Here is a 23,830-nt window from a genome sequence, read left to right as displayed (position 1 = left end):
ACGTTTAATTTGAAGGGTTGAACAAAAATATCTGATAGAAAATGTAGGAATTGTACACATTTCTTTACAAACACTCCACATTTTAGGAGGTCAAAAGTAATTGGACAAATAAACATAACCCAAACAAAATATTTTTATTTTCAATATTTTGTTGCAAATCCTTTGGAGGCAATCACTGCCTTAAGTCTGGAACCCATGGACATCACCAAACGCTGGGTTTCCTCCTTCTTAATGCTTTGCCAGGCCTTTACAGCCGCAGCCTTCAGGTCTTGCTTGTTTGTGGGTCTTTCCGTCTTAAGTCTGGATTTGAGCAAGTGAAATGCATGCTCAATTGGGTTTAGATCTGGAGATTGACTTGGCCATTGCAGAATGTTCCACTTTTTGGCACTCATGAACTCCTGGGTAGCTTTGGCTGTATGCTTGGGGTCATTGTCCATCTGTACTATGAAGCGCCGTCCAATCAACTTTGCAGCATTTGGCTGAATCTGGGCTGAAAGTATATCCCGGTACACTTCAGAATTCATCCGGCTACTCTTGTCTGCTCTTATGTCATCAATAAACACAAGTGACCCAGTGCCATTGAAAGCCATGCATGCCCATGCCATCACGTTGCCTCCACCATGTTTTACAGAGGATGTGGTGTGCCTTGGATCATGTGCCGTTCCCTTTCTTCTCCAAACTTTTTTCTTCCCATCATTCTGGTACAGGTTGATCTTTGTCTCCTCTGTCCATAGAATACTTTTCCAGAACTGAGCTGGCTTCTTGAGGTGTTTTTCTGCAAATTTAACTCTGGCCTGTCTATTTTTGGTATTGATGAATGGTTTGCATCTAGATGTGAACCCTTTGTATTTACTGTCATGGAGTCTTCTCTTTACTGTTGACTTAGAGACAGATACACCTACTTCACTGAGAGTGTTCTGGACTTCAGTTGATGTTGTGAACGGGTTCTTCTTCACCAAATTAAGTATGCGGCGATCATCCACCACTGTTGTCATCCGTGGACGCCCAGGCCTTTTTGAGTTCCCAAGCTCACCAGTCAATTCCTTTTTTCTCAGAATGTACCCAACTGTTGATTTTGCTACTCCAAGCATGTCTGCTATCTCTCTGATGGATTTTTTCTTTTTTTTTCAGCCTCAGGATGTTCTGCTTCACCTCAATTGAGAGTTCCTTTGACCGCATGTTGTCTGCTCACAGCAACAGCTTCCAAATGCAAAACCACACACCTGGAATCCACCCCTGACCTTTTAACTACTTCATTGATTACAGGTTAACGAGGGAGACGCCTTCAGAGTTAATTGCAGCCCTTAGAGTCCATTGTCCAATTACTTTTGGTCCCTTGAAAAATAGGACGCTATGCATTACAGAGCTATGATTCCTAAACCCTTTCTCCGATTTGGATGTGGAAACTATCATATTGCAGCTGGGAGTGTGCACTTTCAGCCCATATTATATATATAATTGTATTTCTGAACATGTTTTTGTAAACAGCTAAAATAACAAAACTTGTGTCACTGTCCAAATATTTCTGGCCCTAACTGTATATCAGGTAGAATTGGAATAGTGGGAAAAGTGTCTTTCCAACTCTAAACTCAAAAGTGATGGCCAAAACAAAGACACCTGGAAGCAGATGGTTTATAATGGCACTGACTGTAGGTCGCTCTTGGCGGCCGCCGTGGTAAGGGTATGTGCACATGGCGCCTTTTTCAAGCAGTTTTCATCTGTATAAAAGCGCTAAAAAAATCACTACAAAAAGAGTTAACACACGGACAGCAATGTCAAAACAACTCGCCGTGCACAAGTTCCGTCTTTTGTCATTTTCATTAACTCCTTCAATCTTCGAAAGCCGTGAAGTGGCTTCTAGAAGTAAACAGTCTGTCCAAGGCAGAAGCCGCCACCATTTTTTGCTTAGACTGTAGATAAAAAAAAAAAAAGACGTTCAACAAGAGTTCATAAAAGGCGTTTCGGGAAAAACATTACCAGTGTTTTCATGAAACGTCTTCGGCTCCAAAAACAATGAGCGTATGCTGACGTTGAAAAGCTGTCGCATCCACAAACCCTGAATGGCCTGTTTACGGAGTTCTTTGAGGGGTTTTTGGAGCATAAGTTGAGCTGCAAATCGTCCGCAAAAACTTGGGAGTTTTTGCTCACTTTCTTCTCCAAAATGTCAGCAAAAAGACTCAGTGTGCACATACCCCAAGGTTGGACCTTCATGACGACTTGTGCCACGACAAGTTATGCTGTTAAAGATCAGGGTATGCCGCTGCTACATCACCTACAAGGTTCTGAGACAAGAACGTCACAAAAATCCAAAAGACAAAAAAGTCACAAAATAATTGTTAAGGATTGTAAAAATAAAAGGTTTTCACCTTCCTGGGACCCCCAGAAATCAGTTGTAAGGAGAGCAGAGGCTCAATGTCCCCAAGTGCCACCACAGTGGTGTCCATTCAACGATATGCCATACCAATGTATGGAACTGTGCCATATCCGATATAACTATGTATGAGGCTGTGCCATACCTTCAGTACCAATGTATGAGGCTGTGCCATACCTGCAGTACCAATGTATGAGGCTGTGCCATATCTGCAGTACCAATGTATGAGGCTGTGCCATATCTGCAGTACCAATGTATGAGGCTGTGCCATACCTTCAGTACCAATGTATGAGGCTGTGCCATACCTGCAGTACCAATGTATGAGGCTGTGCCATATCTGCAGTACCAATGTATGAGGCTGTGCCATATCTGCAGTACCAATGTATGAGGCTGTGCGATACCTGCAGTACCATTGTATGGAGCTGTGCCATATCTGATATAACAATGTATGAGGCTGTGCCATATCTGCAGTACCAATGTATGGAGCTGTGCCATATCTGCAGTACCAATGTATGGAACTGTGCCATATCCGATATAACTATGTATGAGGCTGTGCCATACCTGCAGTACCAATGTATGAGGCTGTGCCATATCTGCAGTACCAATGTATGGAGCTGTGCCATATCTGCAGTACCAATGTATGAGGCTGTGCCATATCTGCAGTACCAATGTATGAGGCTGTGCCATATCTGCAGTACCAATGTATGAGGCTGTGCCATATCTGCAGTACCAATGTATGAGGCTGTGCCATATCTGCAGTACCAATGTATGGAGCTGTGCCATATCTGCAGTACCAATGTATGAGGCTGTGCCATATCTGCAGTACCAATGTATGGAGCTGTGCCATATCTGCAGTACCAATGTATGGAGCTGTGCCAAAACCAAAATAACAATAGATGGAGCTGTGCCATACCTGCAGTACCAATGTATGGAGCTGTGCCAAAACCAAAATAACAATAGATGGAGCTGTGCCATATCTGCAGTACCAATGTATGGAGCTGTGCCAAAACCAAAATAACAATAGATGGAGCTGTGCCATACCTGCAGTACCAATGTATGAGGCTGTGCCATATATGCAGTACCAATGTATGGAGTGGTGCCATATCTGCAGTACCAATGTATGGAGCTGTGCCATATCTGCAGTACCAATGTATGGAGCTGTGCCATATCTGCAGTACCAATGTATGGAGCTGTGCCATATCTGCAGTACCAATGTATGGAGCTGTGCCATATCTGATGTACCAAAGCCGGAGCAATCAGATGATTGTGCCGGTGCCAAGACTGGGAACTCCACTGATCTGATACTGAACGGCCACCAGTATTGAACCCTTCTAACACCACAATCTAGTGAATACTTCTGCCCTGAATGTCTCTGCCGGCTACAGAATGAGGATGTAATCTCTTTTTGTGGTGCAATCATTTTTGGCTCAGACTTTCCTGTCCTCGGAGGGTAACTCCCCGGCTAATTTAGGAAACATACACTATTGCTTTCCCAACAGGTTGTTATGTTTTGATTCCTCCATTATCACACACTTAAACCATTCCGTCATGGCCGTCCATTACATGTCATCTGCCCGTCATCAGCAGGTCTTTTTGACAGTTTGGACAGTGAGGGTGATCAATGAGTGGAACAGGCGGCCACGAGAGGTGGTGAGTTCTCCTTCAATGGAAGTCTTCACACAGAGGCTGGACAGACATCTGTCTGGGATGGTCCAGTGAATCCTGCATTGAGCAGGGGGTCAGACACGGTGACCCTGGAGGTCCCTTCCAACTCTAACATTCTAGGATTCTAGTCTCTTATGGCCGGGCTCTCCGCTACAGCTATTTCAGACCTACAAAATTAGCCAGGAGTTGTTTTTGCAGTGGCATAGGTGGGGCACCCTGGTCAATAACATAGGATGCCAACCAAAGCTGGTCATGGACATGAAGATCTTATGGCATTTTGTCCCCCAACGCAGAAGACTATAGGATTAAATTGGTGGATTGCCACCCATAGTATGGCACCGCAATTTTTGCATGAAGGACTTGAGGGATCTGGTGAATTGCATTCTGGGAAGGGTAATCTTTACACTAGTCGTTCATGAATGATGTGCAGTACAGAACAATGGATTATAGAAGCTTGGCCTGGAGTTAGGGTCTGTCTTAACAAATGATGGGCTGATTCCCGATGCAGCCATCAAATTTAGAGGGTACTTCACCTTTCACACAAAAGCTGTAGTAAAACATAATCTTCATCAACCCCAACAAGTTAAAACTGCTTTAAGTGCACATACGAGTCTAACATGTTCAAGAACTGCCCTGATTCCTATGCTTTGTAACATTCCATCTACTCTTTTTCAGTGACCAATTCTTATTCTTCAGTATTCTACCAGCACTATAGGTGCAGGAACTACCCTTTCCCTCATCTCCCAGCATGTGTCTGACACACTAAACTGAATATCATGAACTGACATGTGTTATCTATATCAAATCACCAGATGGGGAAACACATTGAGGCACCCACTCAATACATTCTCCGATAAGTACCAATCTTCCTATACATGGCCTAATTGAATATATGAATAGAGGTTATTTTTGGGCCACCCTGGGGTGCTTGAACGGATCGAAACCCTAGAAGGCTTTCAGCCCATTCCAGAGATTTCTAAAATGTGTGTGCCTTGGACGTACGAAGACTCCATATTCTCCTTATGAAACCCTACCTGACTGTTAGAAGTTTGAATGAAGCAGTCACACAGAGTGAACTCCACAGGTGGTCAACCTGTATGAGCCTGGATACTAGGCTGGTGATCCTGGACCACCTGCTGTGCCTGGTGTCCTGTTACAGCTACAAATGCTGAAGGAGTACTGTAAGCTTCCATTAAATTCCCCCATATCATTCACAATATCTAATAAATTTATCATTTTTATAGGGGAATCTTATGTTTGCTTTTCAGTATTCTAACAGCCCTACAGATGCAGAAACCACCTTTTCCCTCATTTCCCAACATGTGTCTGCCACTTCTCACTGTCCTATACATGTACAGGTGAGAGAGCCGCAGTACCAATTATGGCCACTACAGAAAGTATTGAGCTGGGCCACTTCCAAAGAAATCAAGCCTTATCTCAGTTGATATTGGCGGTTCCAAAAGTAGGACCCTCCACCAATCTGATAGCATTTATCTATCATAAAATTTCATTGCACAGGATACTGCTGTTCAATAGGACACCAAATTAACACGGTCTCAATTTGCCTTTCCTTTAGAAAAAAAAACACACAAAAAAGACAAAAAAGTAGATCCTCACAAATAGATTTAGATGGAAGCCACACTGAAAAAAAAATTCTGATACTGTATGAAAATGATGTGAACAGACTCGAAATGTCCTAAGTACCCACCAGAGACACCTTCCAGCTTACCTGTACTACAGATTGGGCACCTGTGGCACAAACCAAAGACAATGTCTTCCAAACCATGTCAGGAGAGATGTTTACGGTACATAGGTACAGTGGCTTTCCAAAATATGCACACCCTCTTGGCATGTTGCTACCTCACAACTATTTTTTTCTGAGGGTTAGCGTCAGTTCATGTAATGATCACACCTACAAATGTGAATGTTTGGTTTTCTTTTGTTTTTGCGAAGTAAACAACAAATAGGACAAAATAACTGAAAACCTCAGTGTGCATAACTATTCACCCCTAAAGTCAGTACTTTGCAGAGCCTCTTTTTGCAGCAATTACAGCTGCAAGTCGCTTTTGATGAGTCTCTATGAGCTTTCCACATGTTGCCACTAGGCTTTTTCTCCATTCTTCAAGGCAAAAACTGCTCCAGCTCCTTCAAGTTAGATGGTTTCCTCTGGTGAACAGAAATCTTCAAGTCTGACCACAGAATCTCAATTGGATTAAGGTCTGGCCTGTGACTAGGCCACTCCAAAACATTTACACGTTTCCCTTTAACCCCTTAGTGACAGAGCCAATTTGGTACTTAATGACCGAGCCAATTTTTGCAATTCTGACCACTGTCACTTTATGAGGTTATAACTCTGGAACGCTTCAACGGATCCCGCTGATTCTGAGATTGTTTTTTCGTGACATATTGTACTTCATGTTAGTGGTAACATTTCTTCGATATTACTTGCGATTATTTATGAAAAAAACGGAAATATGGCGAAAATTTTTAAAATTTTGCAATTTTCAAACTTTGTATTTTTATGCCCTTAAATCAGAGAGATATGTCACGAAAAATAGTTAATAAATAACATTTCCCACATGTCTACTTTACATCAGCACAATTTTGGAAACAAAATTTTTTTTTGTTAGGGAGTTATAAGGGTTAAAAGTTGACCAGCAATTTCTCATTTTTACAACACCATTTTTTATTAGGGACCACATCACATTTGAAGTCATTTTGAGGGGTCTATATGATAGAAAATAATGAAGTGTGACACCATTCTAAAAACTACACCCCTCAAGGTTCTCAAAACCACATTCAAGAAGTTTATTAACCCTTTACGTGCTTCACAGGAACTGAAACAATGTGGAAGGAAAAAATGAACATTTAACTTTTTTTTGCAAACATCTTAATTCAGAACCATTTTTTTTATTTTCACAAGTGTAAAAACAGAAATGTAACCATAAATTTTGTTATGCAATTTCTCCTGAATACGCCAATACCCCATATGTGGGGGTAAACCACTGTTAGGGCGCACCGCAGAACTTAGAAGTGAAGGAGCGCCGTTTTACTTTTTCAATGTTGAATTGGCTGGAATTGAGATTGGATGCCATGTCGCGTTTGGAGAGCCCCTGATGTGCCTAAACAGTGGAAACCCCCCACAAGTGACACCATTTTGGAAACTAGACCCCTTAAGGAACTTATCTAGATGTGTGGTGAGCACTTTGAACCCCCAAGTGCTTCACAGAAGTTTATAACGTAGAGCCGTGAAAATAAAAAAATCGCTTTTGTTTACACAAAAATGATCTTTTTGCCCACAAATTCTTATTTTCACAAGGGTAACAGGAGAAATTAGACCACAAAAGTTGTTGTGCGATTTCTCCTGAATACGTCGATACCCCATATGTGAGGGTAAACCACTGTTTGGGCGCACCGCAGAGCTTGGAAGTGAAGGAGCGCCGTTTTACTTTTTCAATGTAGAATTGGCTGGAATTGAGATTGGACGCCATGTCGCGTTTGGAGAGCCCCTGATGTGCCTAAACAGTGGAAACCCCCCACAAGTGACACCATTTTGGAAACTAGACCCCTTAAGGAACTTATCTAGATGTGTGGCGAGCACTTTGAACCCCCATGTGCTTCACAGAAGTTTATAACGTAGAGCCGTGAAAAAAAAAAAATCGCATTTTTTCTACAAAAATGATCTTTTTGCCCACAAATTTTTATTTTCACAAGGGTAACAGGAGAAATTAGACCACAAAAGTTGTTGTGCAATTTCTCCTGAGTACGCTGATACCCAATATGTGGGGGTAAACCACTGTTAGGGCGCACCGCAGAGCTTGGAAGAGAAGGAGTGCCGTTTTACTTTTTCAATGTAGAATTGGCTGGAATTGAGATCGGACGCCATGTCGCGTTTGGAGAGCCCCTGATGTGCCTAAACAGTAGAAATCCCCCACAAGTGACCCCATTTTGGAAACTAGACCCCCCATGGAACTTATCTAGATGTGTGGTGAGAACCTTGAATGCCCAAGTGCTTCACAGAAGTTTATAATGCAGAGCCGTGAAAATAAAAAATATTTTTTTTTTCCACAAAAAAGATATTGTAGCCCCCAAGTTTTTATTTTTACAAGGGTAACAAGAGAAATTGGAACCCAAAAGTTGTTGTCCAATTTGTCTTGAGTATGCTGGTACCCCATATGTGGGGGTAAACCACTGTTTGGGCGCACGGCAGAGCTCGGAAGGAAGGAGCGCCGTTTTGGAATGCAGACTTTGATAGAATGGTCTGCGGGTATTATGTTGCATTTGCAGAGCCCCTGATGTACCTAACCAGTAGAAACCCTCCACAAGTGACCCCATTTTGGAAACTAGACCCCCCAAGGAACTTATCTAGATGTGTGGTGAGAACTTTGAATGCCCAAGTGCTTCACAGAAGTTTAGAATGCAGAGTCGTGAAAATAAAAAATATTTTTTTTTTTCACAAAAAAGATTTTGTAGCCCCCAAGTTTTTATTTTCACAAGGGTAACAGGAGAAATTGGACTGCAATAGTTGTTGTCCAATTTATCCCGAGTACGCTGATGTGCCATATGTGGGGGTAAACCACTGTTTGGGCGCACGGCAGAGCTCGGAAGGGAAGGAGCGCCTTTTTGGAATGCAGACTTTGATAGAATGGTCTGTGGGCATTATGTTGCGATTGCAGAGCCCCTGATATACCTAAACTGTAGTAACCCCCCACAAGTGACCCCATTTTGGAAACTAGACCCCCCAAGGAACTTATCTAGATGTGTGGTGAGAACTTTGAATGCCCAAGTGCTTCACAGAAGTTTAGAATGCAGAGTCGTGAAAATAAAAAATATTTTTTTTTTTCACAAAAAAGATTTTGTAGCCCCCAAGTTTTTATTTTCACAAGGGTGACAAGAGAAATTGGACCCCAGAAGTTGTTGTCCAATTTATCCCGAGTACGCTGATGCCCCATATGTGGGGGTAACCCACTGTTTGGGCGCACGGCAGAGCTCAGAAGGGAGGGAGCACCATTTGACTTTTTGAGCGCAAAATTGGCTGTCGTGTTTGGAGACCCCCTGATGTACCTAAACAGTGGAAACCCCCCAATTCTAGCTCCAACCCCTAACCCTAATCCCAACCTGATCCATAATCCTAATCACTAACCCTAACCATAATCACAACCCTTACCCCAAAACAACCCTAATGTCAACCCTAACCATAACCCTAATCAAAACCCTAAATCCAACACACCCCTAATCCTAATCTCAACCCTAACCTCAAACCTAACCCTAATCCCAATACACCCCTAATCACAACCCTAACCTTAACCCTAATCCCAAACCTAACCCTAATCCCAAGCGTAACCCTAATGCCAACCCTAACCCTAATACCAACCCTAATCCAAACCCTAAACCTAATCCCAGCTCTAACCCTAACTTTAGCCCCAACCCTAGCCCTAACTTTAGCCCAAACCCTAACCCTAGCCCTAAGGCTACTTTCAAACTTGCGTTGTTTGGCATTCCGTCGCAATCCGTCGTTTTGGACAAGAAACGGATCCTGCAAATGTGCCCGCAAGATGCGTTTTTTGCCCATAGTATTGCCGACGGATCGTGACGGATGGCCACACGTCGCGTCCGTCGTGCACTGGATCAGTTGTGTTTTGGCGGAGCGTCGGCACAAAAAAACGTTCAATGAAACGTTTTTTTGTACGTCGCATCCGCCATTTCTGACCGCGCATGCGTGGCTGTAACTCCGCCCCCTCCTCCCCAGGACATAGATTGGGCAGCGGATGCGTTGAAAAACTACAGCTGCTGCCCACGTTGTGCACAATTTTCACAACGTGCGTCGGTATGTCGGGCCGACGCATTGCGACGGCCCCGTACCGACGTAAGTGTGAAAGAAGCCTAACCCTAAATTTAGCCCCAACCCTAACCCTAAATTTAGCCCCAACCCTAACCCTAAATTTAGCCCCAACCCTAGCCCTAACCCTACCCCTAACCCTAGCCCTACCCCTAACCCTAACCTAACCCTACCCCTAACCTAACCCTACCCCTACCCCTAACCCTACCCCTAACCCTACCCCTAACCTAACCCTAGCCGTAACCCTACCCCTAACCCTAACCTAACCCTACCCCTAACCTAACCCTAGCCGTAACCCTACCCCTAACCTAACCCTACCCCTACCCTAACCCTAACCCTACCCCTAACCCTACCCCTAACCCTACCCCTAACCTACCCCTACCCTACCCCTACCCCTAACCCTACCCCTAACCCTACCCCTAACCCTAACCCTAATTTTAGCCCTAACCGCTGTTCTCCTGCCGGCCGGCGGATGGAGACAGATGGCGGGCGCACTGGGCATGCGTCCGCCATGTTCTTCTGCCGGCGGCCAGGAGGAGCAGCAAGAGGATCCAGGGACCTAGGTGAGTATGCTAGGGTCCCCGAATCTCCCTATTTCTCTGTCCTCTGATGTGCGATCACATCAGAGGATAGAGAATTACACTTTACTTTTTTTTTTTTTTTTGCGGTCGCCGGTAAACAGTTAATTACCGGCGATCGCAAAACAGGGGTCGCTAAAACCGACCCCCGATCATGCTCTTTGGGGTCTCGGCTACCCCAGGCAGCCGAGACCCCAAAGATTCTCCCGGTGCCGGCCGGCGGGCGCACTGCGCATGCGCCCGCCATTTTGAAGATGGCGGCGCCCACCGGGAGACACGAGGAGCATCGGGGGAGCTAGGTGAGTATTGGGGGGCCACCTGGGACCCCTTTTCTCTGTCCTCCGATGTGCGATCACATCGGAGGACAGAGAAATTAAAAAGAGATCGCTTTTTTTTTTTTTTTTTTACGATCGCCGGTAAACGGTTAATTACCGGCGATCGCAAATGCGGGGAGGGTTAAAAAACCCCCGAATCATGTTCTCTGGGGTCTCGGCTACCCTCGGCAGCCGAGACCCCGGAGAAAATCGGCCTGTGGGGGGCGCTATACACTTTTTCCACAGCGCCGTTAATTAACGGCGCTGTGGTTTAAGTACCCTTAGCGGCCGCCGTTAAAAGGCGTATCGGCGGTCGCTAAGGGGTTAAACCACTCGAGTGTTGCTTTAGCAGTCTGCTTTGGGTCATTGTCTTGTTGGAAGGTGAACCTCCTTCCCAGTCTCAAATCACTTACAGACTGAAACAGGTGTTGATCAAGAATATCCCTGTATTTTGCACCATCCATCTTCCCCTCGACTCGGACCATTTTCCCTGTCCCTGCTGCTGAAAAACATCTCCACTGTATGATGTTGCCACCACCATGTTTCACTGTGGGGATCGTGGTCTTTGGGTGATGAGCCGTGTTGGGTTGGTGTCACACATAGCGTTTACCTTGGTGGCAAAAAAGTTCAATTTTGGTCTCCTCTGACCACAGCATGTTCCTCTACAGATCTGAGGAGTTTCCCATGTTTTTTTAATAAACTTAAAACGAGCCTTACAATTTTTGTATGTAAGTAAAGGCTTTCTTCTGCCCACCTCTATGGAGTGCACGGCTTATTGTGGTTGTATGGACAAATACTGCAGTCTCTGCTTGGGAACTCTGCAGCTCCTTCAGGGTTACCTTTGGTCTCTGTGTTCCCTCTCTGATTAATGCCCTCCTTGCCCGGACTGAGACATTTGCTGGGCGGCCCTCTCTTGGCAGGTTTGTTGTGGTACTGTGTTCTTTCCATTTGGTGCACACATTGCGGACTTCCTGCGAATCCGCAGCGTTTTTTGCGGTGCAGATCCGCAAGTGATTTACAGTATAATGTAAATCAATCAGAAAAAAAAAAACGCTGTGCACATGGTGTGGAAAATTCCATGTGGAAACGCTGCGGATTAAAAGAAGTAGCATGTCACTTCTTTTTTGTGGATCTGCAGCGTTTTTGTACTCATTCCATTCCATTATAGAAATCCGCAGGGGTAAAAAACGCAGTAAATCCGCACAAAAAAACGCGTCAAATCCGCACCTACGTTTTCTGCCAAGAGATGCAGAATCCGCACCAAAAATTCCTAAGCCTAATCCGCAACGTGCGCACATAGCCTTAGTGCTGATGCATCACACACAAATCGAATTGCAAAAATATTTAAACACAGGTTGTAATTTAACAAAATAGGTGAAAAGCCAAGGGGGCGAATACTTTTGCAAGCCACTCTACATATAGGATTATATAAGCCATCGGGCACTTACCTAGTGTTGGGGTTTGTTGGGAAAGACCATTAGAACCTGAAATATAAGGAGAATATTAGCAATTAATATTGACTGGAACCAATAATGTGCAAAAAATAAATCCTTACACCTATGTCCCGGCTCCAGAAACTGGAATTAGAGGCCTGACGGATACATCTAGGTGGAAACACACGAACCGCAATGGGGTATTACAAAATGACGTCCGAGAGTCAGGAAGCCATGATATGATCATGCGGAAGAAGAGGCTGCTCCGAGGGTCACAGACATTACATTTCTGATAGATCTCACCAATCCCGACAAGAATACCTGGCAATCTAGCCACCAAGAGACCTGGTAGAGGATCAATAGTCCATCCAGGTCAGGTAATGCTGATTCCAGATGTGTCTGACAACCACTTATCTCTAAGCTCAAATTGATGGATCCTCTGGTCAGATAGGCGGCACCTTAAGAGTCAATTTACTCATCAATATTATTTATGTTTAATTTGTTTTTTATTCAAAAGAACTTCAAAACAAACAAGTGACAAAGGATTCAGCAACATAAAAAGTATTGAGTACAAAAAGAAATTTAATTTACAACTGTATATCAAGACCTGTAACCAACAAGTCCCGAAATAGTATAACTTTCAGGTCAAAATCATTTTCAATCAAGTCCGAAAAGAAAAAAAGAAAAAAATCCATGGCGGATGTAGGTATCCCCTATCCAGAGAGAAGGTATGACCTTTGGTGATACATATGAGGTATCCGCTGAAAGAGAGCGACCCAAACAAGAGGAGCTAGGTCACTCCAAGTAATAATGGTATAAACACGAAAGAAAAGAATGAGAAAGAAGAGGTATATAGGGGGGAGAGAGGATGAAAAAAAAGGAGGGAGGGGGAGGAACCATGGAGTCTGATATAGAAGGGGGCAACTTGCACCCCTATAATGACGTCCGTCTAACCCGTATTGTTCCTTATGGCTTAGAAAAGAGGGATTGAAAATCCTGAGAGTCCATATATAAAATCCAAGGACTCCAAAACCTGCAGATATTTCTCCATTGAACCGTTAACCTCAGCGGACAATTCCTCCATACTTTGAAGGCTGGTCATCTCCTTGACCCATTCAGACACATTAGGAGATTGGGAGGACTTCCAATGTCTCGGGATCACAGTGCGCGCACAGCAGTTAAGCAGAATCTTAGGAGACACTTTTTCTGGAAGCGAAACGAGCCCGGGAGGATAGATAATAAAGCCACCTGGGGGGAGTTGGTCACCAAATGACCGCTAATGGCTTGATAATGTGTCCACGTTCAGGATTGCATCAGGATTTGGTCAGGATTTTATGTCAGTATTTGGAAGCCAAAACCAGGAGTGGGTGATAAATGCAGAAGTGGTGCATATGTTTCTATTATACTTTTCCTCTAATTGTTCCACTCCTGGTTTTGGCTTACAAATACTGACATAAAATCCTGACCAAATCCTGATGCAATCCTGAACGTGGACACATACCCTTAGAGACAGAATCCCAAAATGGCTTAATATGCTTACATCCCCACCAAATGTGTAGCACGGTGCCTCTCTCTACTCCACAACGCCAGCACCTATCGGAGACGGAGGGAAAAGCGGCGTGTAAGACATCAGGACAGCAATACCACCTGGTGAGAATTTTGTAATTCTTTTCCTGTGCGGCACAGGCAATAGAGAATTTATGTGAATATACGAACGCCTTCCTCCACTCCGCCTCCGATACAGCAACTCCCAACTCACCCCTCCACCCCGCCACATACTTGGGGAACTCGGCTTTGGTATTTTGGTTCACAAGAGCATATAGTAAGGAGACAGCATGCGCAGGCGGCGACCCCAACAGGAAAAGCTTTTCAAATGGCGTAGGAAGGGAGGAGTATGAGCCTGCGCCCTCTGGAGACGAGAGGAAGGATTTTAGTTGGGGGTATTCCAACCAATCAGAAGGGCCCCCTCCCTCTAACGGCTGCACTGATTCGAAAGCCGCCATGGGCAAACCCTTGAGGATATGAAAGCATCTGGTATTGTCCCCTCTCTCCCACCCAAGAAAACGAGCCCTTTCCACCCCCAGGGGAAACTCCGGATTAGAGAAGAGAGGCGTAAGCGGTCCACTGCCTAAGGACAGAGAGCCTCTGCGGGTCTCCAGATCCCATCCTCTAAGTGTATCTTTAAGGAAGGCAGCTTCAGACCTGATCCAGGGGAGGTTATGGAGTGGAATTGTAGAGCTAATTTGTTCTATTCCCACCCATTGTTTGTCAGAACTGTGGACCTGCCAGTCTAGCATGCGTGTCAATAGCGCTGCTCTGTGATACCATTTGAAATTCGGAAGACCCGCGCCCCCTGAGCCTTTGTGCCTATATAAAGTACCCATGTCGATCCAGGGTCTACCACCCCCCCACACAAATCTCGAGATGGCTGATTGGATTCTGGAAAAGAAAGAAGGAGGAGGAATTAGAGGAACTGATCAATATTATTTATTAACTTGGAAGCAGCAATCTAATATCATATATAGTTACAGATACTATCATCAATCCGTGGTTTAAGGGGAAGGACACTAGGGGAAGAGGAGATCTGAGTGCAGTCCGATTTCAACAGACTGACTGGAGAAGATGGAGAAAAAAATGTCTGTATCTTCTCCACATCCAAGAAAATCCAATCACACTCCGATCACACACTGATCATATTCCGATCACACGCTGATCATACTCCGATCACACGCTGATCATATTCCGATCACACGCTGATCATATTCCGACCACACGCTGATCATATTTCGATCACACGCTGATCATATTCCGATCACACGCTGATCATATTCCGATCACACGCTGATCATACTCCGATCACACGCTGATCATACTCCGATCACACACTGATCATATTCCGATCACACACTGATCATATTCCGATCACACACTGATCATATTCCGATCACACACTGATCATATTCCGATCACACACTGATCATACTCCGATCACACACTGATCATACTCCGATCACACACTGATCATATTCCGATCACACACTGATCATACTCCGATCACACACTGATCATACTCCGATCACACACTGATCATACTCCGATCACACACTGATCATACTCCGATCACACACTGATCATATTCCGATCACACACTGATCATATTCCGATCACACACTGATCATACTCCGATCACACACTGATCTTATTCCGATCACACACTGATCATACTCCGATCACACACTGATCATACTCCGATCACACACTGATCATACTCCGATCACACACTGATCATACTCCGATCACACACTGATCATACTCCGATCACACACTGATCATACTCCGATCACACACTGATCATATTCCGATCACACACTGATCATATTCCGATCACACACTGATCATACTCCGATCACACACTGATCATACTCCGATCACACACTGATCATACTCCGATCACACACTGATCATACTCCGATCACACACTGATCATATTCCGATCACACACTGATCATATTCCGATCACACACTGATCATACTCCGATCACACACTGATCTTATTCCGATCACACACTGATCATACTCCGATCACACACTGATCATACTCCGATCACACACTGATCATACTCCGATCACACACTGATCATACTCCGATCACACACTGATCATACTCCGATCACACACTGATCATACTCCGATCACACACTGATCATACTCCGATCACACACTGATCATATTCCGATCACACACTGATCATACTCCGATCACACACTGATCATATTCCGATCACACACTGATCATATTCCGATCACACACTGATCATTTTCCGATCACACACTGATCATATTCCGATCACACACTGATCATATTCCGATCACACACTGATCATACTCCGATCACACACTGATCATACTCCGATCACACACTGATCATATTCCGATCACACACTGATCATATTCCGATCACACACTGATCATATTCCGATCACACACTGATCATATTCCGATCACACACTGATCATACTCCGATCACACACTGATCATACTCCGATCACACACTGATCATACTCCGATCACACACTGATCATATTCCGATCACACACTGATCATATTCCGATCACACACTGATCATACTCCGATCACACACTGATCTTATTCCGATCACACACTGATCATACTCAGATCACACACTGATCATACTCCGATCACACACTGATCATACTCCGATCACACACTGATCATACTCCGATCACACACTGATCATATTCCGATCACACACTGATCATACTCCGATCACACACTGATCATATTCCGATCACACACTGATCATATTCCGATCACACACTGATCATACTCCGATCACACACTGATCTTATTCCGATCACACACTGATCATACTCCGATCACACACTGATCATACTCCGATCACACACTGATCATACTCCGATCACACACTGATCATACTCCGATCACACACTGATCATACTCCGATCACACACTGATCATACTCCGATCACACACTGATCATACTCCGATCACACACTGATCATATTCCGATCACACACTGATCATACTCCGATCACACACTGATCATATTCCGATCACACACTGATCATATTCCGATCACACACTGATCATTTTCCGATCACACACTGATCATATTCCGATCACACACTGATCATATTCCGATCACACACTGATCATACTCCGATCACACACTGATCATACTCCGATCACACACTGATCATATTCCGATCACACACTGATCATATTCCGATCACACACTGATCATATTCCGATCACACACTGATCATATTCCGATCACACACTGATCATACTCCGATCACACACTGATCATACTCCGATCACACACTGATCATACTCCGATCACACACTGATCATATTCCGATCACACACTGATCATATTCCGATCACACACTGATCATACTCCGATCACACACTGATCTTATTCCGATCACACACTGATCATACTCAGATCACACACTGATCATACTCCGATCACACACTGATCATACTCCGATCACACACTGATCATACTCCGATCACACACTGATCATATTCCGATCACACACTGATCATACTCCGATCACACACTGATCATACTCCGATCACACACTGATCATATTCCGATCACACACTGATCATTTTCCGATCACACACTGATCATATTCCGATCACACACTGATCATATTCCGATCACACACTGATCATATTCCGATCACACACTGATCATACTCCGATCACACACTGATCATATTCCGATCACACACTGATCATATTCCGATCACACACTGATCATATTCCGATCACACACTGATCATATTCCGATCACACACTGATCATATTCCGATCACACACTGATCATATTCCGATCACACACTGATCATATTCCGATCATACACTGATCATATTCTGATCATACACTGATCAGAGTGTAATTAGCATAACTGATCCAATTTTCTCGGATGACAAAAAATAAGCTCATGTGCCTCTAGCCTTAGTATGAAGACTGTAGGGTTTTCTATTTTGGTCCACGGCCACAACACTGCTTCCCTTTGGGTGGCTTTACACATAGTATTGTTAGGAAACATACTTTTCTTTTCTTTGGGGGGGGGGGGGGTATTTTTTTTCTGGTTTTATTTTAAGCATTTATTGGGAAAAAATACTGAAACCAGATGTTAGATGTAAGTCAACAGAATTTTTTTTTTAAAAAAAGCTTTAGGACGCTTTCAAACATCCATTAAACGTACACATTATAGTCTGTGGGGCTGTTAACAAGTCCGTATTTTTTTGTGGGAAAAAAAAAACGGAGAATCATTTGATTTTGACTCGAGTCATGAATCAAGCTCGCCTATTCAAATGAAGGGGTCTGTAGGAAAAAAAAAAAACCAGACAGTATAAGGATAACATCACAGTGTCATCCAAAGTGCTGGAAGTTTTCTATTATTTAATGAGTAGGAGGAAAAATCGTTCTTCGTGACTTTTTGAGTGCCGGATTTTGTATTAGGTTTCAGATAGACCCCAGGTCCATGTGAATAAAAACAATACGACCCCTTCAAAAGGTTCAGCACTAAACTATCTCCGGCAGTTCCACAGAGAGCGGTGGTGGGGGGCATGTCACGATGGGGGTATTTTATAGTCCTGTTCTTGGCGTCCCAGTAGTCAGATCCCTCTGATCCTTTGGATGGGTGATAACCTTAAAGGGAACCTGACAGCTGACCCACGGGCAGCATGTATCAGATTCTGGCGGCATGATTCCAGCCATATGTCAGTGACCGCTCTATCCCTGCGTATACCTGGCCGTAATCGGGCAGCCGGTGTGTGACACAAGCTGCCCGTAGATCGGGCACCATGTATCAGCTGTCAGGTTCCCTTTAAATATGTCTACAAAGCAGACGAAGGACGAACTTCCCACAATTTCAGCATCACTAATAGCTAACAGGACATTAAAGTCTCTGCACGTGTCACAATGGCTGCGCAGGCAAAGATTTCTCATCCGCTCGTAACATTTACATCTGTGCTCCGCGTCTCCCTCACAAATGAGAAACGGCTGCCGATTCTCACGCGAAAACTGAAGTTCTAACCACAAAACACAAGTTCACCCGTCCTGAGACGAAGGAGCTGACAGACATTTATCAGGAGACTCAGGTTACGTGTCTGTGCCGACAGATCATGTCCCCATAAAACCCATTCCCAAATAAATACACACAGAGACGAAAGTAATGGAATAAAATGGCCGTGAGGTTTTATTTTGGGTTACATAAATAATTAATAAATAACCAATAAATAATGTTCCATATATTAAAATTCCAATAAGTTCCAAATTTCCAAAAAAAAACAAATCCACCCATAACTGAGTGATTTTACCCCACGAATAAAACCATACGACAACTCATAACAAATAAATAAAGGGAGGGAGGGTGGGCTCTGCTTTCTTCGTGCGCCCGCAGACTGAGGTGACCGGAGCTTGACACGGGGTTATATCACAGAAAAATACCGCCAAAACCGTTACCAGCCAATCAAAATTTGTCAATAAAAGGGCGCACAACCACTGGTCAGAGCCGGCTAGTCTATCAATAGCACACCGGTTACCATTACCTCAAGATTTTCTCCCCAGTAACATAGGAAGAATAAAGTGGGGGTTAGGGTATATGTGGACACGAGACCCCCGGCATATTTCTGTGTGTTTCGGCGGGGGGGCTTACATTCTAGGAACAGACAGTGACCCAAACGGAAGCAGTGGGCCCCCCATTGATTATTATGGGGTCCAATTGATATCCATTTTTTTTTTTTTATAACCGGACAAAAACTGAATGAAAAAGTTTTACATCTGTTCTAAAAAACGGAAACAAGATGGACCCCATAAGTAGTCTCATCCATCATATGGAAGAGAACGGTGCATGCAAAAATTATTTTCACATGGACAAGGTTCAAATAAGACCTAAAGAATGAAGTCCGAAAAAAGGAGCCGGACCGCACGTTCCCGCGGGACCGCCATGCTGAATATTCGTTTATCTCGTCTAGCAAACGCAGATGACTTTCCGGAAGGTTTTTTTCCTACTGAAAATCCTCTGTTCCCCACGATGTGGCGGTAAACTACAAATCCCAGCATTGCCATGACATCTGCAGACTTTCAGGACCTGCTGGCAGTTGTAGTTCCCCTTAGACCTCCTTTGTGCATCCATTTTTCTCACGTGTGCTACCTGTTTCTATTAAGGTTCGCTTGCTATCGCCTGTCCGCCACCGTGAGGCACATGTCCGCCACCGTGAGAATAATGAACGCGCTCATCAGGAGAATGAGGTATGTTATACATGCTATACCTTACTGGATGCACAAGGTCAGAAAATGTCAAGGGAATGTTATCCAGGAGATGGTGGGACCCTAGAATTAACCCGAGGGTCCTAGGCGCCCCAGTCTGGCACCATTGTCTGTGTTGGCAGATATGTGATCAGTGGCGTAACGTGAATCTCGTAAGCCCTAATGCAAAATGTTCAACAGCCCCCAATTGTCACAGGCCTTTAATAATAACAGTCTTTTGTGCCAACGGGCCCTAATATCCGGGTATGATTGCACTCTGGGCTCCTGGTATACGTGCGCCCCTACAGCATCCACAGTGTGTGTACAGGCCTGGGGCCACACAGAGAAGACAGGGGCCCAATGGAGGCTCTGCTGCTGACATGGCCATCATCTGTATTAAAGGGATCTGCTGACATGGCCATCACCTGTATTAAAGGGATCTGCTGTCATGGCCATCGTCTGTATTAAGGGGATCTGATATCATGGTCATCATCTGTATTAAAGGGATCTGCTGTCATGGCCATCATCTTTATTAAAGGGATCTGCTGTCATGGCCATCGTCTGTATTAAAGGGATCTGCTGTCATGGCCATCGTCTGTATTAAGGGGATCTGATATCATGGTCATCATCTGTATTAAAGGGATCTGCTGTCATGGCCATCGTCTGTATTAAAGGGATCTGCTGTCATGGCCATCATCTGTATTAAGGGGATCTGATATCATGGCCATCGTCTGTATTAAAGGGATCTGCTGTCATGGCCATCGTCTGTATTAAAGGGATCTGCTGTCATGGCCATCATCTGTATTAAGGGGATCTGCTGTCATGGCCATCATCTGTATTAAGGGGATCTGCTGTCATGGCCATCATCTGTATTAAAGGGATCTGCTGTCATGGCCATCATCTGTATTAAGGGGATCTGCTGTCATGGCCATCATCTGTATTAAGGGGATCTGCTGTCATGGCCATCATCTGTATTAAAGGGATCTGCTGTCATGGCCATCATCTGTATTAAAGGGATCTGCTGTCATGGCCATCACCTGTATTAAAGGGATCTGCTGTCATGGCCATCGTCTGTATTAAAGGGATCTGCTGTCATGGCCATCATCTGTATTAAGGGGATCTGATATCATGGTCATCATCTGTATTAAAGGGATCTGCTGTCATGGCCATCGTCTGTATTAAAGGGATCTGCTGTCATGGCCATCATCTGTATTAAGGGGATCTGCTGTCATGGCCATCATCTGTATTAAGGGGATCTGCTGTCATGGCCATCATCTGTATTAAAGGGATCTGCTGTCATGGCCATCATCTGTATTAAGGGGATCTGCTGTCATGGCCATCATCTGTATTAAAGGGATCTGATGTCATGGCCATCATCTATATTAAAGGGATCTGATGTCATGGCCATCATCTGTATTAAGGGGATCTGCTGTCATGGCCATCATCTGTATTAAAGGGATCTGCTGTCATGGCCATCATCTGTATTAAAGGGATCTGCCGTCATGGCCATCATCTGTATTAAAGGGATCTACTGTCATGGCCATTGTCTATATTAATGGGATCTGATGTCATGGCCATTGTCTATATTAAAGGGATCTGCTGTCATGGCCATTGTCTATATTAAAGGGATTTGCTGTCATGGCCATTGTCTATATTAAAGGGATCTGCTGTCATGGCCATCGTCTATATTAAAGGGATCTGCTGTCATGGCCATCATCTGTATTAAAGGGATCTGCGTCATGGCCATCATCTGTATTAAAGGGATCTGATGTCATGGCCATCATCTGTATTAAAGGGATCTGATGTCATGGCCATCATCTGTATTAAAGGGATCTGATGTCATGGCCGTCATCTATATTAAAGGGATCTGCTGTCATGGCCATTGTATATATTAAAGGGATCTGCTGTCGTGGCCATCGTCTGTATTAATGGGAACCGAACCCCTCCAGAACAAAGTATTACGTCTCATAGCGCAGGAAAAAGTCTGTGCCCAAGAGTCCGTCTTGTGGAGCAGTTCCTTGACCCACGACCGTCTCCGGACGTCAATGAGCCCACTATATATCTTGCAGGAGGCTGATGCCTATGATTTAAGTCAACGACCACTGAGAAGCACTCGCCCCAAGATCCCTTTAAGTGGCACAATGTGAGGGCATCATCCTTTGTATAGTGTATACATCTTTCCCCGGCGGTCTTCGCTGCTCGCCGTCGTCATGATTACGGTGAGGAGGTGACGGTGAGCCCTGGTCATGTGATCACAGGCAGGTGCAGGACTCCGACAGGTGTCAGCCGTGCGCCCCTGGGGGCATCACATGACCCAGACGTCAACAATGAGGGGTCCTGGGGGGGGCAGAGATCTGGGAATCCATAAAGAATCGGTGCACAGAGTATATGGGGACATTGTAGGACTTTACACTCTACAAAGAATGACATTAATTGGCTGAAAGGTGAAAACCCCTCCCAATCCTGACTGTGACCCCCATGATATTTAGTGACATCATGTATCATGCAGCTGTCAGGGCAGGCTGGGACGTGTAGTTCTACAGCTATCCATGCTCTGACTGCACAGTAAGCTCCGGTGCGGCGCGCACTCCTACCTGTCCTGTCCGGATGCCTCATGCTGCTGGCTGCACAGGTGACAGGTGGGCACACTGCAGAGCGGGGATTTGCGGGCAGTGGGCGCGGCGCCCCCAGTGCAGAAGTGACAACTCCACCGGAAAAAAAAAACTTCTCCGGATTTCTTCCTCTCCAAAGTCTGGAATTCCCCGGTGCCGTGGCCGACGCGCTGATTGGTGGAGGCTCCCGGTGACGTCATGAAAAGGGCAGGAGGAGGCGGAGCCAGGAATTCCCCCCTCTGAGTGGGGGAGACCACGTGACTTCCCGTATTTGTGACCACGTGGGCTAGAGAGACGGCGAGTGCAGCGCTGGTGCACTGAGGGCGGAGACTGAGCCTCATTATTCCAGGCGGCCGGCCTCCTCACACTCACGGCTTTTATCTTTCTCTGGGATTCTTGCTTAAAGGGAACCTGTCACCCCGTTTTTTGAGATTGAGCTATAAATACTGTTAAATAGGGCCTGCGCTGTGTGTTCCTATAGTGTATGTAGTGTACCCCGGTTCCCCATGTATGCTGAGAAATAACTTACCAAAGTCGCCGTTTTCGCCTGTCAATCAGGCTGGTCAGGTCGGGAGGGTGTTTGCATCTCGGCTTTGGGAAAATGGCCGCCGCGATCTCTAATGCGCACGCGCGGCATCCCGTGGCCATTTTCCTGAAGCCCCGTGCAGCAGAGCACTCGATCTGCGCACGCGCGGCCCCAGGAAGATGGCCGCCCCCACCGACGAAAGGGATGACAGCGCAGATCGCGCGCTGCTTGTTCACCACTACGCCACCAACGTAAAGCTGAGGAAGAACCAGCGATGTCACCACGCCCTCCCGACCAGACCAGCCTGATTGACAGGCGAAAACGGCGACTTTGGTAAGTTATTTCTCAGCATAGGTGGGGAATCGGGGTACACTACATACACTATAGGAACACACAGCGCAGGCCCTATTTAACAGTATTTATAGCTCAATCTCAAAAAACGGGGGTGACAGGTTCCCTTTAAGGTTTTTATTCTTTCACAGTTTAATATACGAAAAACTAAAAAAAAATAAAAAAAATGGAATGGCGAAAAAGGATATTGCACAATGTTTGGGGGTGTTTAAGGTTTGGATTTTACAGCGTCCACTTTGAAGGGAAAAATAACTTTTTTTCAGTGTTTCTGTACAGTATTGGCCACAGCAAATGTTTCTCTTGTGTTTTGGGATAATAAATAAAAACAT

At 44.9% G+C, this 23,830-nt stretch overlaps 1 protein-coding gene across 1 annotated transcript in view; it reads right to left on the bottom strand.

Annotated features, from left to right (window-relative positions):
- Positions 1 to 22,778, bottom strand: part of RELB (RELB proto-oncogene, NF-kB subunit) — a 62,959-nt gene extending 40,181 nt beyond the window's left edge. Inside the window, exons 1-2 of the mRNA XM_069746820.1 lie at positions 22,607 to 22,778; positions 12,216 to 12,251 (exon numbers count right to left, since the gene is read on the bottom strand). Coding sequence (XP_069602921.1) covers positions 12,216 to 12,251; positions 22,607 to 22,628 — 58 coding nt within the window. The 5' untranslated portion in view covers positions 22,629 to 22,778. The remainder of the gene's footprint in view (positions 1 to 12,215; positions 12,252 to 22,606) is intronic.
- Positions 22,779 to 23,830: the final 1,052 nt, after the last annotated feature.

Source organism: Ranitomeya imitator, chromosome 2, assembly GCF_032444005.1.
Source record: "Ranitomeya imitator isolate aRanImi1 chromosome 2, aRanImi1.pri, whole genome shotgun sequence".
Lineage (NCBI taxonomy): Eukaryota > Metazoa > Chordata > Amphibia > Anura > Dendrobatidae > Ranitomeya > Ranitomeya imitator.
This window is presented reverse-complemented; position numbering and strand designations above follow the sequence as displayed.